We start from the raw sequence: 15,212 nt of genomic DNA, 5'->3' as shown, positions 1-15,212 counted from the left end.
TTATTCTTTTTTTTTTTGAAACTACAAAGGAATATATTTCAGTGAGGATAACATTGGTGAGACAGTGGATTAAGTTCTCAAAGACTGTCTCCAAAGCCCTAAAAATACTTGTAGATTTGTATCACGAAAATGTGGGTCAAAGGTGGTGGCTACATGAAGGGGGGCAGTAATGGTCAGGTAGATCATTGTCTTGGGGTCAGTCCTGTGGGCTCTTGCTGGCTCAGCACAGTCCTTATTGCTTGAGGGACCTTCTCAGTTCCCATCAGGGAATACTTTGCCCCACAGGGTCTTTTTGCCTGAGTTAAGAGATAAAGTGTGTTTTCTAATATATTTAAAATATACCAGGAAAAGATCACAGACTCAAGTTTGAATGTAAAAGTAGTTCATCTTCTAGACTGAAACTAACTTACCTGCATTGAAATAAGGATGAAATCAATTAGGCTCCCAATTCCACAAAACCCGACAGTGCAAAACTTTAACAAACCTAGAAGAGAAGATAAATTAATTTAAAACTCAGAATGTCTTATAAATATTAACTTTTCTGTTTTCCAATAAACCACTATTTATACCATAGCACAAATGCTTTATATTAAGAATATAAAATTAACACTTTAAAAAATCACATCTTCACCTGAAAATATGAGAAAGGTTTAAAGGACCCTCTATATAAAAATGCCACAAACCATGATTAATTCACCTAAATAAATATTATAAACTGAAATAAAAACTTAGAGTAGGGACACCTGCTTGGGCAGCTCAGTCGCTTACTCAGATCATGATCTCATGGTATGTGAGTTTGAGCCTTGCATCAGGCTCTGCGCTGATAGTGTGGAATCTGCTTGGGATTCTCTCTCTCCCTCTCCCCCAATTGCACTTTCTCTCTCTCTCTCTCAAAATAAATAAATAAACTTAATAAACTTTAAACAAAACCCTCAGTGTAATCTCACAAAATTTATTTAGAGAAAAGGCCTAAAGAAATAAATCTTTAAAACTTCGTACACCAGAGTTACAGAACATCTTTTAGTCCTAAAACCACATATACATATGTGATCCAAATTTTAATACACATTTACAATAGAAACTTCAAATAAATAAAGATTATCAAGGCACAGAAAAAATAACCAGGAAAAACACTGATCTTATAGTTAAATTGCAAAATCTTATTAGCAACCCAATTATCTTTATCCTATACGTAATTATCTTACAATTATCCTATAGTTTTTTCTAAGCATCTCATGTTTATTAATTCTATACTCAAAATCAATAATTCTGTGCACTATATGCACTTCTGCTTTCAGTCCCAACCTTAGAACTAAGGTACTAAAACAGATAATAACAGAGCATAGAATCTAGGACATACACACGATATTACACAAAACATGATGATGAAATACAGGAGGCAGATTGGAGGTGGGGGTGGGATGAGTAATCTCTCATCTATATTTAAACTTAAATTGCTTTCCAGACATCGCATTTGGGATATAAAAATGGTAGGAAATAAGACTCTTCGTGAAAGGGTAGTTCTAAGTATCAACTACAAATAGATCAGCTAAAATCACAAGAGTGGATGAGATCACCTCCTGCATGCAATTTGGAAATACACAAATAAGACTGAAATACGTAGGTACACTGGATGAGTATTTCTCCCTTTTTAGTATTAGACAATGAGACATACAGCAGAATCATGTTTAAGTACTAAGATAATACATGTTGGAAATAATTTTAAAACTACTAAAATACAGACATTATATAAAATTATGCGTTTAGTTTTCTTCAGAACACTTGTTACATTACCAAAAATTTATTTGTTCCATCTGTGTCTCATGGAAGTCCCATTAAAAGAGGGTCTTTTATCTGTTTTATTTACTCCTGTGTCCTTAGAACCTACATTACATCATATCACAGGGAGGATGTTTAATATTTGCAAAAAGATGGGTAAATAGTCTCAGCTTTTGTTTCCTAACGACCCCTAACTTTTTAGCCATTTTCTTCTATAACAATTCCTTAAATTATCTTTTTCATTAGTTGTGTTTTATTATAATTGCCCGGGTAACTTGATCCACTGACTTGGTATGTTCTATCCATTCACTCACTCATTATATTTCTGTCCTTCCCATGCCTAGTCAATATGACTACTGGAGAAACTATATCAATAGTAAATTGTCTTATTTGCAAAACAAACACCGGATCAACTTGAACAACACAAAGTAGCATACATTCTAAACAGCATTTATCAAAATCAATAGAAACCATTACTCTTGTAGATTTCATTATTTTGAGCATAATACCAGTTTTTTAAAAAGTGAGGTATCTGTGAACTACCAAAAGTTGATTGACTTTTTTTCCCCAAATAAAAAAAGTATTAGGTCTCTTTGTACAGATCCTATTTACTAACTTCTTATTATGAAAAGAAGTATCAGTTTAAATTTTAAAAACTATTTTTAAATTCCAAATAAAAGTGTTTATAATCAAGAAGAATCCATTTTTATCCTGAACCATTACTATTATTTTCTTTCAAAAAGATTACACTGACAGGTTATATTCATAAAGCTCAAGTTCCGAGTGTATTTTATTTACACTTTAGTAACCCAAATTTTACATTTGAAAAATATGAATTCAATAAAAAGATTTGGGTATAAAAATAAAAAGAACAGAAATTAATTTTGAGTATTTAAAAACGTTTTCTTTTATTACAGGTTGAGTAAAGCAAACACTGCTGTCTGCACAACTGTTTTAGAGAATGCAGATTATTTCATTTTGAAATTGCTATTTGCCAAACCACAGGTATTCTATAATGATTTGGTAATTAGCTATCACTATTCTTTTTGTGTCTATATCTACAAAGGAGAGTTATCAAATCTTAAAACAATTTAACCTACAAATCGCTTCATTTGTCCTATGATCTGTGGATATTATACACTAGTCCAAACTAGTAAACTTCAAATAAGAAAAAAGGAATACTATAGCCAAAGATTTTTAAGATTTGGGCTTAAAAATACTTTGCTTATTCTCAAATAAGGAAACATTTACATTTTAAAAGGAATACCATTGTGAAAAGAGCATCTCTCCTGTTAACTGCTCCAAAAGAGCTATTATCTTTGAGAATCCATAACAGTTTAATGCTACAGATGGGCAAAACAGAATAGGTTAGTTATTCCACATAAAAAATGACAGATGTTACAGTTAAGAATACAAAGACAGATGGGGCGCCTGGGTGGCTCAGTCGGTTAAGTGTCCGACTTTGGCTCACGTCATGATCTTGTAATCCATGGGTTTGCGCCCCACATCAGGCTCTGTGCTGACAGCTCAGAGCCTGGAGCCTGCTTTGAGTTCTGTGTCTCCCTCTCTCTGCCCTTCCCCTGCTCACCCTCACTCTCTCTTTCTCTCTCTCTCTCATAATAAATAAACTTAAAAAAAATTAAGAATACAAAGAAAGAATATTATTAGAAAAATAAGATTTCAGGGCGTGTGGGTGGCTCAGTTGGTTGAGCGTTTGGCTCTTGACTTCGGCTCAGGTCGTGATCCCCGGCATTGAGCATGGAGCCTACTTAAGATTCTCTCCCTTTCTCTCTCCCTCTTCCTCTGCCTCTCTCCTCTGCTCCTGCTTTTTCTCTTCCTCTAAAATAAATAAATAAATAAATAAAGATAAAAACTAAGGTTTCATTGTTAAAAAAAAAGTTTCCAGCTAATCTAGCACTGATATACTGAGGACTAAATCAATTAAAGGTAATAAAGCTATACATAAAGATTGTGAGATTGTGTAAAATTTGATAAAATCTGAAAATTTTTCTTCAAATTTTTTACACAATCTCACCCCCACAATTTCCCTTGTCTATTCCTGAAATAAAATTTATATAACGAAGTATCATGTTTAACACTAAAATACTCAGAAAAAGCAGGTTTCATATTGCATGATTTACATTACTTATTCTGTTCTCATAAAATTCCAATGATCATAAATGGTATTGAGAAAGTATTTTAAAAAGCTACCACTGTTTTTATTACCAGAAGATTAAATAAGGTTATGAGAAAAATATAATTTTAGGCTCTATCTATATTTTCATGCCAGTCAACATTGTACTATACAGTTAAGAATTCTTTTTAATGGTAATCACTTTATTCAAAAATACCAAAATCTTTAACTTTGGATTCTTAGTAAAAATTAAAATTTAACCTAAAAACATTTAACATTTTAAAATTTAAAAACATTATAACTTTACAGATTAGATTAGATTCATTGGTAAAACATATCATAATCCTTAACATTAAGATAGCTTAAATGCAAGTAAGATATGATAAAAATATTTGCTTAAAGAGATGAGGATTTTCAGTTAAAGATCAATAATTTGACATGCCCACTTAGCTCCTCTCACTCCAAGATCCCACTAAAAGATGGTAAGGAATTTTAAAAGTCAGCAAACCCAACAGACTAAAGAAAATAAAAGACAAGACAATAACAACAACTCATAAGCTGGAAAGCAGTAATAAGAAATGACAGACTTAATCTTGAGAAGGTTCTATCTTAAGCCAACAGTCAAAATATTTGTTGAACTAATGAACACCCAAAGATTATTGTGATAATAAAGTAAGTTATTTAAAGATTAAAAAAAAAACTTTTACACTGAAGCATAATGTTGAATGTTAAAAATTACACTTGCACCGTGCCTGGGTGGCTTGGCCGGTTGAGCGTCTGGCTCTTATTTCGGCTCAGGTCATGATCCCAGGGTTGTGGGACTGAGCCCTGCATCAGGCTCTGGGCTGATGGTGTGAAGGCTGCTTGGGATTCTCTCTCCCTCTCTCTCTGCCCCTCTCTCTCTCTCTGCACGTACTCTCTCTCTCAAAACCAAATAAATTTTAAAAAATTACACTTGCAAGTTTATGGAATCTCAGCCTCCAATGGAATCTCTTTGACTGAAGCTAGTAATATTTTGGAGCAGCAGTGGCCAGAGAAAGGTAGCTCCTGGCAGGAAACTAACATTCACTAACCAGAGCCACTATACAGAGCTTTATTACCTAGAATTTTACTTTGCAGGAAGAAAAATTCACAATATACATACTAACATATTATTATGTGGTGCAGCAAGACAAAAACATTAACTTACACATCTGACATGACAGCTCATTCAACACATATCACAAAAAACCAAAAAATCACTCGTTAGGCCAAATATTTAAAATAAATTTACTCTTCAGAATCATCACAGAATAAACTGTTGTAAAGAACAGTGCTTCTCCTTCCCTCCTAATGTTTTTAAAAACTTTCTAAAAGTTAGAAATCTTCCCAAAATATATACATAATTCTGCATAATTTTATATTTAAATTTTTTGAAAGTTTATTTATTTTGAGAGAGCAAGCAAGTAGGGGAAAACCAGAAAGAGGGAGAGAGAGAATCCCTAGCAGGCTCTGCTGACAGCACAATGCAGGGCTCGAACTCACAGTGAGATCATGACTTGGGCTGAACCTAAGACACGCTTCGTTGACTGAGCCACCTAGGTGCTCCTGTGTAATTCCATCTTTGTAAAGACGGCATACAAGAGGTAGGTACCTGAGCACCGGGGTGGTTTGGTCAGCTAAGCGTCTGAGTCTTGATTTCAGCTCAGGTCATGATCTTACAGTTGGTAAAATCAAGCCCCTTATTGCACCACATTGGATTCTGTGTTGACAGCACAGAGCCTGCTTTGGATTCTCTCTCTCCCTCTCCCCTGCTCATGCTTGCACATCACTCACTCTCTCTCAAAAATAAATAAGTAAAAATTAAAAACAAAGAAAATATAGGAGGGGGCATCCGGGGGGCTCAGTCGATTAAGCACCTGACTTTGGCTCAGGTCACAATCTCCCAGTTCATGAGTTGGAGCCCTGCATGAGGATCTCTGCTGTCAGCACAGAGCCTGCTTCAGATCCTCTGTCCCCCTCTCTGCCCCTCTCCAGCTTATCCTATCTCTCTCTCTCTCTCTCTCTCAAAATAAATAAATAAACTTAAAAAAAAAAAAAAAGAAAATACAAGGATAAAGCCAGAAGGCTTTGGGTGTATTCTTATCATCACCCTATCATTTTACTTTCTCATTATGAATCTCATTTCTCTGTCCAACTGTCCATCCTTCCTTTTGTCCATCTATCTATCATCTAAAAAGAAAGTTAGACTAAAGGGTTATTTTAGCAACTCTGAGGCCTTCTGTGCATATATGGTTTCATACGGTCTTAACCAATAAGAACTGTGATCTTCATCATTATTTCCAGAATACTTACTTACTTAACGATGTTGAATAAATGTTAACTAAACAAATTTGTGAGTTCCAGGTAAGGCTGTCAGAAACATACTTCCCACTAACACCACAGTAAAGATTCCTCTTTGATCACTGGTGGGTAGCAACATGGAAAGAATAAGGTTAGCCTTGCTAGCTGGAAAGTAGAACATCCAGAAGCTTTCAATTTTGCTCAGTACAGGGTTAACAAGGAAGTAGAGTACTACCGTAAATAAAGTATGATCTCTTGAGCCAGAAAATTTGGGTTCACATTCAGGTCACTAGCTGAGTGTCCTTGGGTAAATCTCTTAATCTCGTGACAATTTCCCTATCCATAAAACAAGGATGATAACAACAAATATGTCACAGAATAAAGCAAGGCCTCTAGAGTGAATAAATTCCTTAACCTCTCTGGTGACAATCTCCCTACCTGGTAAAGATGATTTAAAGAGGTTGATAAAGTCAGAGAGCTATAAGGCTTAAATAAAGGTAGGCATACAAAAGTATTGTTCAAACAAAAGCTATCATCAAATACAGTTTTCACAAGCATTAGTAACTATGGTCAATGTGAAGGTTATAGATAGAAGGAGCATGTAGGGGGGGATGCTAAGGGTACTAAGTCAGGTTCTATACCAGCTCATGCCGGTTCCTGGAGTTCCAATTCCAACTTCTCCTGAAAAGAAGCAGCTTCTATTCCCAAGAGAACACTGACAGAGGCTCAGGAAGAAGGCAAGTATTCTTAGAGGGATAGAAGGGATATGCATTTATTCATAAAAAATTTATTAAATGTCCACCATGTTGCCCAGTACTAGCAATGACAGCTCAAGCCTATTGTCCCAAGGAAGTATCTATACTATTTTGTGTGTTTTCAGAAAGATGAAAATAAAGGAAAAGTCAAAATTTCTTGCCCAAGCTGAATTGTAGAGCTAACAGCTAGCTCTATATTCACAGAAGAACATTAACTATTCAACTTCAGTTACTTGGAACTTGGACCTATTAATAGTATGCAGAGATTTGATCTATAAGAATAGGTACATTTACCTACCATATAAATTTCACGAGGAATTTTATTTATTTATTTATTTATTTTATGAACCATACTCACCCAAGGCAGGGTATCCAAGGTAAAACCGATCAGCTCCCAACCATCCAAGAAAAAGAGATAGCGCAACTGCCACTTTGTATGAATAGCCGTTTCTGTACAAAATTAGAACCTGAGTGTTATACACATGTATTTTCAACATGTAAACATTTCAGGAAATAAAACTATGAATTAATACTTATTTGTTAATTTGTTCATTCATTCATTCATTTAATGAATGCCTATTGGGTGGCTACTGCATGCCAGGCACTATTCTAGGCTATTGGGATATATTAATAAACAAAAGAAACAAAGATCCTTGCCCCTAAAGAGCATTCAACCTACAGGCAGCAAGCAACAAAAATAAATGTATTTTAAAAGTAAATCATATGTTATGTTAGAAAGTCATAAACGCTATGTAAAGGAGAAGTGGAGCAGGACATTTAGAGAATTCAGAATGCCGGGGTAGACATAATAAGGTGATGTAAGATATGAACAGGGTAATAAGAGTAGGCATCATTGAGAAGGTGGCATATGCCCAAAGACCTGAGGGAAGTCAGTGAGTGAGTGAGCTACCCATAGCTCTAAGGGAAGAGTGCCTCAGGCAAAAGTAACCACCGTGGCAAGGACAGTGGCAAGGGCAGCATACCTGCCGTGTTTGAAGACTATAAAGAAGGCCAGTGTAACAGGAGTGGAATTAGAGAATAGAAGAAGAGTAGAAGCTGAGGTCAGAGAGATAATAAGGGGCAAAACGGGCAAATCATGTATGGCCATGAATATCAGTGTAAAGACTTTGGTGTTTACTCTGAAAGATATGGGAAGCTGCTACTACGTTTTAAGTAAACATGTAGTATGATCTGATTTAGATTTTACAATAATTACTCTAGCTGCTGTGCTGAAAACAGACCGTAGGGGAGTACTTGTGAGTTACTGTCACGATAACATTGTGTAACAAACCATCCTAAGTCTCTGTGGCTCATAACGAGACCGATTCTCACATTCCTAGACTGCAACTGGCTGTGGTTCAGCTGATGCAGAGTGGGCTCAGCCAGGAGATGCTGCTTCAGGCTAACGTCAGGCTCCGTTTGAATCCAGGCTACTATTTAGTTCAAATCAGCTCCTCTTCAGTTCTTCTAGGGCGCAAGCTGAAGGTGTAGTACTTACCTGGGGCAAGTCCTCTGCAGAGCATGTCACCAAGGTTCAAGAGGAAAGCTAAACCTCACAAGCACATTTAAGCCTCTCCTTGTTTCCTACTGGAGTGCATTACACAAGCCAAATACAACCCGAGGGTCAAGCCCCAAATCAATAGAGTGAAAAGTATACATTGCCAAGTTAATAGTAATTGAGAGGGATGAATTTGCTGAACAAATTTGAACTACCACAGGGACAAAGGGCTCTGAAGGCTCTTGCCGTAATCCAGATAAAAATTAATAGTGGCTTGACCTGGACTAATAGCAAAGGCAACACTGAGAAGTGATCAGATTCTGGATATATTCTGAAGTACAACATCTGGATTTCCTGATGTATTCAATTTAGGATATGAAAGAAAAAAGGAGTATGAAAAAAGCTAAAGATTTTGTTCTAAGTAACTAGAGGGATAAAAACAAGCATTAACTGAGTTGGGTAAGGCTGAGGATAAACTAGACCTTGGAAGGATGCTCAGGATTTCACTGTTGGCCATGTGAGTTTAAGATGTTTATCAGACATTCAAGTTGAGTTCTCCAAAAGACAGCTGGATATACAAGTCTAGAGTTAGAGAGAGAAGTCTGGGCTGGAGATATACATTAGGGAGTTACAAGCATATACCGAGGTTTTAAAACCAGGATATTTCCATGTGAGAACAGATAGACAAGACAAAAAAAAAAAAAAAAGATTCACAGACTGAGCCCTAATATACTCCAATATTAAGAAATTAAGAGGAGAAAAGGCTGGGCTGGAAAAAGAGAAAAAGGAGTCTGAGAAAGAGCTAGCACTAAGAGAGAAGTAAAACTAGAAGAGTGGTATCCTGGAAGTCAAGTGAAGACTGTGCCATGTATTAAAAAAGAACAGAGTGATCAATTTTGCTAAACGTGACTATGGATCACTTAAGTAATGGCTGAGAATTTACCACCAAATTTAGTCAAGAGGCATTCATTAGTGACCTCAGCAAGGACAATTTTGGTGATGTGGTACAGGAAAAAGACCAAACAAAGCAGACTTCAGAATGCCTGGAATGAAAAAAAATTGAAGTTCGGGAGCATCAGACAACTCTTTGAAGGAGACTTGCTGAAAAAGAGAAATAAAGAAACAGAGAAGTAGTGGGAGTTATCACTTTAATGTGAAATCTGATTATGTCCATCTCCTGCTTATAATCCTATGTTTTTTTGCATTTCACTCACAATTAGGACATTTTGGGGAAGATGGGGGGGGGGTGACAGGTGGCCCAAAGATCCATAACTTTTGTTATAACCCGAAGATTATAAGGATGTCAGATTTTACACTGAAGGCTGGGGTGTTCCATCTACACTGGAATGGGGCACCAGACTAGAAGTAGAGAAATAAATTAGTAAGCTTTTAGGAAACTTAAGCTATCACCTACTAGCCAGTAGTAGGAGAGTAATGTGAACAAAATTGGGAAATACAAAGAAGGCAGAAGCAACCATGCTAAACATGGGGAATGAGGGAAAAGGACAAGTCAAGAATGACTCCAAAGTTTCAGCTTAAGAAACTGAGTAACAGATGCCATTCACTAAGACAAAGGAGAATATGATTTGAAGGAAAAGATGATAGGTTCAGTTTGGGACCTTAATATACATAAAAATGGCGAGAGAAGCCAAAGAGGGAATGAATGAAAAAGAGAACAGGACCAAAGATATAATCTTGGGGATAGCAAGATTTAAGGAAAAAAGAAGAGGAATCAAGGAAATAGAAGAGCGCTTTATACCACAAGTCAAGGAAAGAAGTATTTTAAGAGAAGGGAATGCCAAATGCTGTAGAAAGACTAAGATATGGACTATAAAGATCTATTTGATATAGCAGCATATTTCAGCATGGCCCAAAGTTTTACTACATTAGACAGAAAAACTCATGAAAGGGAACCATTGTAGGAACAAGTCTTTCAAAAAGCTTGGCTGGAAAGGAAAGTGAAATTGGAAACACAATTATCTATATATTAAACAACCTTAAAGAATAATCTGAAAATGAGTGGTGTAGCAGATTGTCTAATTGTTCACTGAACTCTTGCTCTCTTGCTCACAGATGTATAGCTAAGCTCGGTATTCTAGCCCACCTTGCAATCATAACTGAGTTTTGCCCAATGTAACAAGGACACAAGTGATGTGTGCCATTTCTAGATCTGGCCCATAAACACTCTTGTATGGGGTTCCTTTTCCTCTTTCTCACTTGCTGGCTGAATAGAAAGGACTCTGAGAACTCGAGGAAGCAAAGCCACAAGATGAAAGGAGCAAGGCTCTGGCATGACTGCATGGAGCAACAATCACCCCCTTACCCCATCCAGACCTCCAAGCCAACACCACTGGACCATGATGTGAATGGGAAATAACTTTTATTGTGTTAAGCCACTGAAATTCTAAAGACATCTGTTACAGCAGTTAGCCGGCTCCAACCAAAATAGTTGGCTAGTATAAATAGGTGTGTGGCTTGGTAATCAATCAGACATGGTTGCTAGACTTTAGTTGCTGGAGAATACATTAGAGAATGACTATATCTGCAATATTAAGACAGGAGTTTTAATCAGCTATCAATGTTATATACAGTTTGAAAAAGAACATGCTAACAGGAGTAGAAGGAAAATGTGTAAAGTAGAAAAGGAACACCCAGTGAGTAAGAATCTGTCAGTGAGTAAGAATCGGTCAGTGAGTATTCAGTACCTGACCAGCAGCTGGCTCTTTGGTAGACATGTACTGAATATCCTGCTATAGAAAAATGACTTATGAGTTGATCTTAATTTTGTGACTTATCATTAAAATTGCCCATCAATTTAACTCCCCTTGTTCTGATTCAATGTTTAGTAAGTGAATTCTATTTTAGAATTGTAGATTTTACTATAGGAGGGGAATAACTTGGCCAGCATACTTGTGAGTATCTGGTTTCTCTGATAATTACATTTCTCCTCATCACTGACGTCAGTGTTTTGTGAGCATGATTAGTGTAGCTCAGTTGCACTGAGCCTAATGTACCCAGAGACACAGAAAAGAAATCAGAACTAACTTGGAAATTGAGTTAACAGACCACTGTGGTGTTACCATAACAAATAATATAAACTTCCAAGTCCAACCTGAGTGGTTAGCTATTCTCAGCAGATGATTTTCTTAGTTGTTATACTATAATCTATATCTTGGACCAACACTTAATAAATTGTCATTTGGATTTTTTATGGTAGAAATAGCAATCTATAAATTTAAAACTTGGCTAAACCATTTCTAAGTACTTGTGAAGTAATCCCTTTTAGCAATTTTTACTTTACTAATGAAAAATCTTCAAACCCAAAAAAGCTTAAGTGATTGGCTTAGGATTACACAGCAAGATAGAATCTAAAGCCCCCTCATTAGCTCAGTGAAATAGGGTCAAAAATAAGACTACTAGTATCTTCTAGGAATTCTAATAGAACTGGTAGAAATAGCCAAATAGTAAGAAAAAAAGAAAGAAAAGAGAGAGAGAAAAGAAATAACAGTGGTTATTCCTTGATACAAGTGCAAATAGGTACTATCAACTAAAATGTAACAATGTACAGTTAAATGGTAAAAATATAGTACCACCAATTAATAAAATGGGTGAAACTAAATCATGTTTTTAGTACAAAGCAGAAACATGAATACGATGTTAGTTTTACTACAGCAAGAATAAAAGGCAAACTCAAAAGTTCTTGAAACAAAGAGCACTCTTGGGGCACCTGGGTGACACAGTGGGTTAAGCATCTGACTTCTGCTCAGGTCATGATCTCATGGCTCATGAGTTTGCGCCCCACATCAGGCTCTCTGTGCTGAAAGCTCAGAGCCTGGAGCCTGTTTTGGATTCTGTGTCTTTCTTCTTCTCTTTCCACCCACCCACTCCCACCACTTGTGCCCTATCTCTCTCTCTCTCTCTCTCTCTCTCTCTCAAAAATAAATAAAAACATTTAAAAACATTTTTAAAAATAAAGAACACTCTTAATAAGCCACTTGTTTTAATATCCCAAATAAACTTTTGAATGCTGTTTAAGCATTCATCTCCATACCTATTACCAAGAATGAAAAATTTCAAAATGTCCTTAATATGCAAATGATTAATAATCAACATTCTTTTAACACTACAGGTACACGATCCCTCGTTTGTACTCTAGAAAACCCCCACATTTTAAAAAGAGAATTTTTCATAACTCATTTAGTGGTATAAATGGACCGAATTAACATGGCATGAGGCTATTCACAGTCTTTATTTATTCCACATAGTGAACTACTATGCTTTGCTTGGTGGTGAACTGTATTTATATAACGGCACTCCCTTAATACAGAGGTTTTCTGACATGGGCAGAAAAGGTAAGTTATATTAGTGTAGGGTTTTCCCCACAAATTAATTCTTTATCTCTTTGCTCCATGCAGTCAAGATACAACACAGGCAAGTAATCTGAACATTTAGTGTCAGTAATGGACTTACACGTTTCGGCAAGATATAGGCTTGAGAAAACCAACTTCACTCCCAGTAAAATGTGTTTCATTGCCACTGAAATCTTTACAAGTTATGTTGGGTGCTGGAAAACAAGGAACTAAAGGCAGAAAAAAGCAAGAAACCATTGTTTTTTTTTCTGCAGGAAAGGTATGTAATTATGGTTAAGACTAGCAAAAATCACAAAATATAAAATTTTAACAAACCACATCCCAATATAATATCTGACATGAGACTTCAGATAGAAATACCTAAGTATATATATACATGTGCAAGATAAAGGATAATATGATATAGTGGTCTTAATACAGACATGTAAGAATTGTCACATCAGGTCAGATGCGTGGCCCATCTACTTCAATCTCTCGCCTCTGACAAAGGTGACAAGGAAAGAATTGCACAGTATAACTGCCCTTTACTTCATCTTTAGGGTAAAGAATACTCAAATTTGCTAATAACTCATTGGGTGATTCATTAAATTTAATATGATCTGACTTTGTATTTTCAGTTTATAACAACTCTTGCAGAAGACAGTTACTATAAACTAAGATTCTTTTCATCTATTCTAAACAGATTATTCTATTTTTAAAATTTAATTTGTTTATTAATTACGTACTCTCTATGCCCAAGTTGGGGCTTGAACTCATAACCCCAAGATCAAGAGTTGCATGCTCTGGGGTGCCTGGTGGCTCAATCGGCCAACTGTCTGACTCTTTTTTTTTTTAATGTTTATTTATTTTTGTAAGAGAGAGAGACAGAGTGCAAGCAGGGGAGAGGCAGAGGAAGAGGAAGACACAGAATCTGGACCAGGGCCCAGGCTCTAAGCTGTCAGCACAGAGCCCAATGCTGGGCTCAGACCTACAAACTGTGAGATCATGAACTGAGCTGAAGTCCAACACTTAACTGACTGAGCCCCCGCCAGGCACCAACTCCAACTCTTGATTTCAGCTCAGGTCATGATCCCAGAGTCATGGGATTGAGTCTCATGCCAAGCTCCTCACTGAGCATGGAGCCTGCTTGAGATTCTCCCTCTCCCTCTACTCCTCTTTCCTGCTTGTGTGGTCTCGCTCTCTAAAAAATAAAATAAGAGAAAAGAGTTGTATGCTCTACAGACTGAGCCAGGTCTAATCATTTAGATTATTCTAAATGTATTTGTTTCTCTATTCCCTCCAGGAATTGATGCAGTACACCATTTCAACGTTTGACATTTTGGATCTTTACTTATACCCCAGATGACATAAGAAGAGGAAGTAATACTTAGACAGCTTACTATGTGCTAGGCAGGCAGTCCTGAGACCTTTACAGCCTCATTGTGTAAAGAGCAAGAACTTTGGGACATGAATGACCTATCTGTGCATTGCCTCTTTCAGAACCTTAGGTTCCTGGTAGATAAAAAATAGCACCAAGATCACCTACGTTATAGGACCACTGTGGGGATTAAATATGCTACAACGTACCTAGCACAAACCTCAGCATGTAGTAGTTATTTGATAAATGTTAGTGCCTTTTCCACCTTCACCATTTCTGATAAAAGGTATTAAAGTTTTTAGGCTAGTTTCAGTAACTGCTTATCTCTATGTTTAGGATCAATAATTACAGGGGTTTTTTTTTTTTTGAGAAAATGAAGATTGAAACTTGTGTCATAGTCTAAAAGAGACCCTAGAGTTTTATCACGAGAGGAAAATGGTATACATTTTCTGTCTACATTATCTTATGATTTCCAACAAATCATTGTCCAAATGACATCAAAAAATGTATAATGACTTTGCACACTTTTGTTGGGCTACTGAAAGTTCAAACTATGTCACCCATAGACTTAATTTATTTAATGTATTTAAATTTCTGAAACAAGGTCTTACACTAAAATCCACAGATTCAGTATAATTGAGAACCATTTAAACAAGCAAAAAAAGTAATAAAATGAAGGGAAGAGTAAGTGTGAAGAAATAATATACACCCGACTCTTGAACAACACAGGTTTGAACTGTATAGGTATACCTATATGTGGATTTTTTTCCAACAGATACAGTACTGTAAAATACATTTTCCTTATGATATTCTTTTTTAAATTAAAATGTAGTTTAATGTTTATTTATTTTTAAGAGCGAGCACAGAGGAGGGGCAGAGAGAAAAGGAGACATAGAATCTGAAGCAGGCTCCAGGTTCCAAGCTGTCAGCATGGAGCCTCACGCAGGGCTCGAACTCATAACTGCGAGACAACGACCTGAGCTGAAGTTGGATATTA

General features: G+C 36.3%; 1 protein-coding gene and 1 long non-coding RNA gene across 4 annotated transcripts in view; one reads left to right on the top strand and one right to left on the bottom strand.

Moving 5' to 3' along the window:
- The window catches only part of TM2D1 (TM2 domain containing 1), a 41,081-nt gene that overhangs the window by 13,579 nt on the left and 12,290 nt on the right, over window positions 1-15,212 (bottom strand). For all 3 annotated transcript variants that reach the window (XM_029948590.1, XM_029948591.1, XM_029948588.1), the window contains exons 3-5: window positions 12,959-13,067; window positions 7,349-7,440; window positions 411-484 (exon numbers count right to left, since the gene is read on the bottom strand). In XM_029948590.1, coding sequence (XP_029804450.1) covers window positions 411-484; window positions 7,349-7,440; window positions 12,959-13,067 — 275 coding nt within the window. The remainder of the gene's footprint in view (window positions 1-410; window positions 485-7,348; window positions 7,441-12,958; window positions 13,068-15,212) is intronic.
- Window positions 5,462-14,439, top strand: LOC115299229. Its single transcript, XR_003912055.1, has 3 exons — window positions 5,462-5,538; window positions 12,904-13,117; window positions 14,141-14,439. It is a non-coding gene; the product is annotated as an uncharacterized LOC115299229 (long non-coding RNA).

Source organism: Suricata suricatta, chromosome 8 (genome assembly GCF_006229205.1).
Source record: "Suricata suricatta isolate VVHF042 chromosome 8, meerkat_22Aug2017_6uvM2_HiC, whole genome shotgun sequence".
NCBI classification, from domain to species: Eukaryota; Metazoa; Chordata; class Mammalia; order Carnivora; family Herpestidae; genus Suricata; species Suricata suricatta.
The sequence above is the reverse complement of the archived record's forward strand: the minus strand, read 5'-3'. Positions and strand labels throughout refer to the sequence as shown.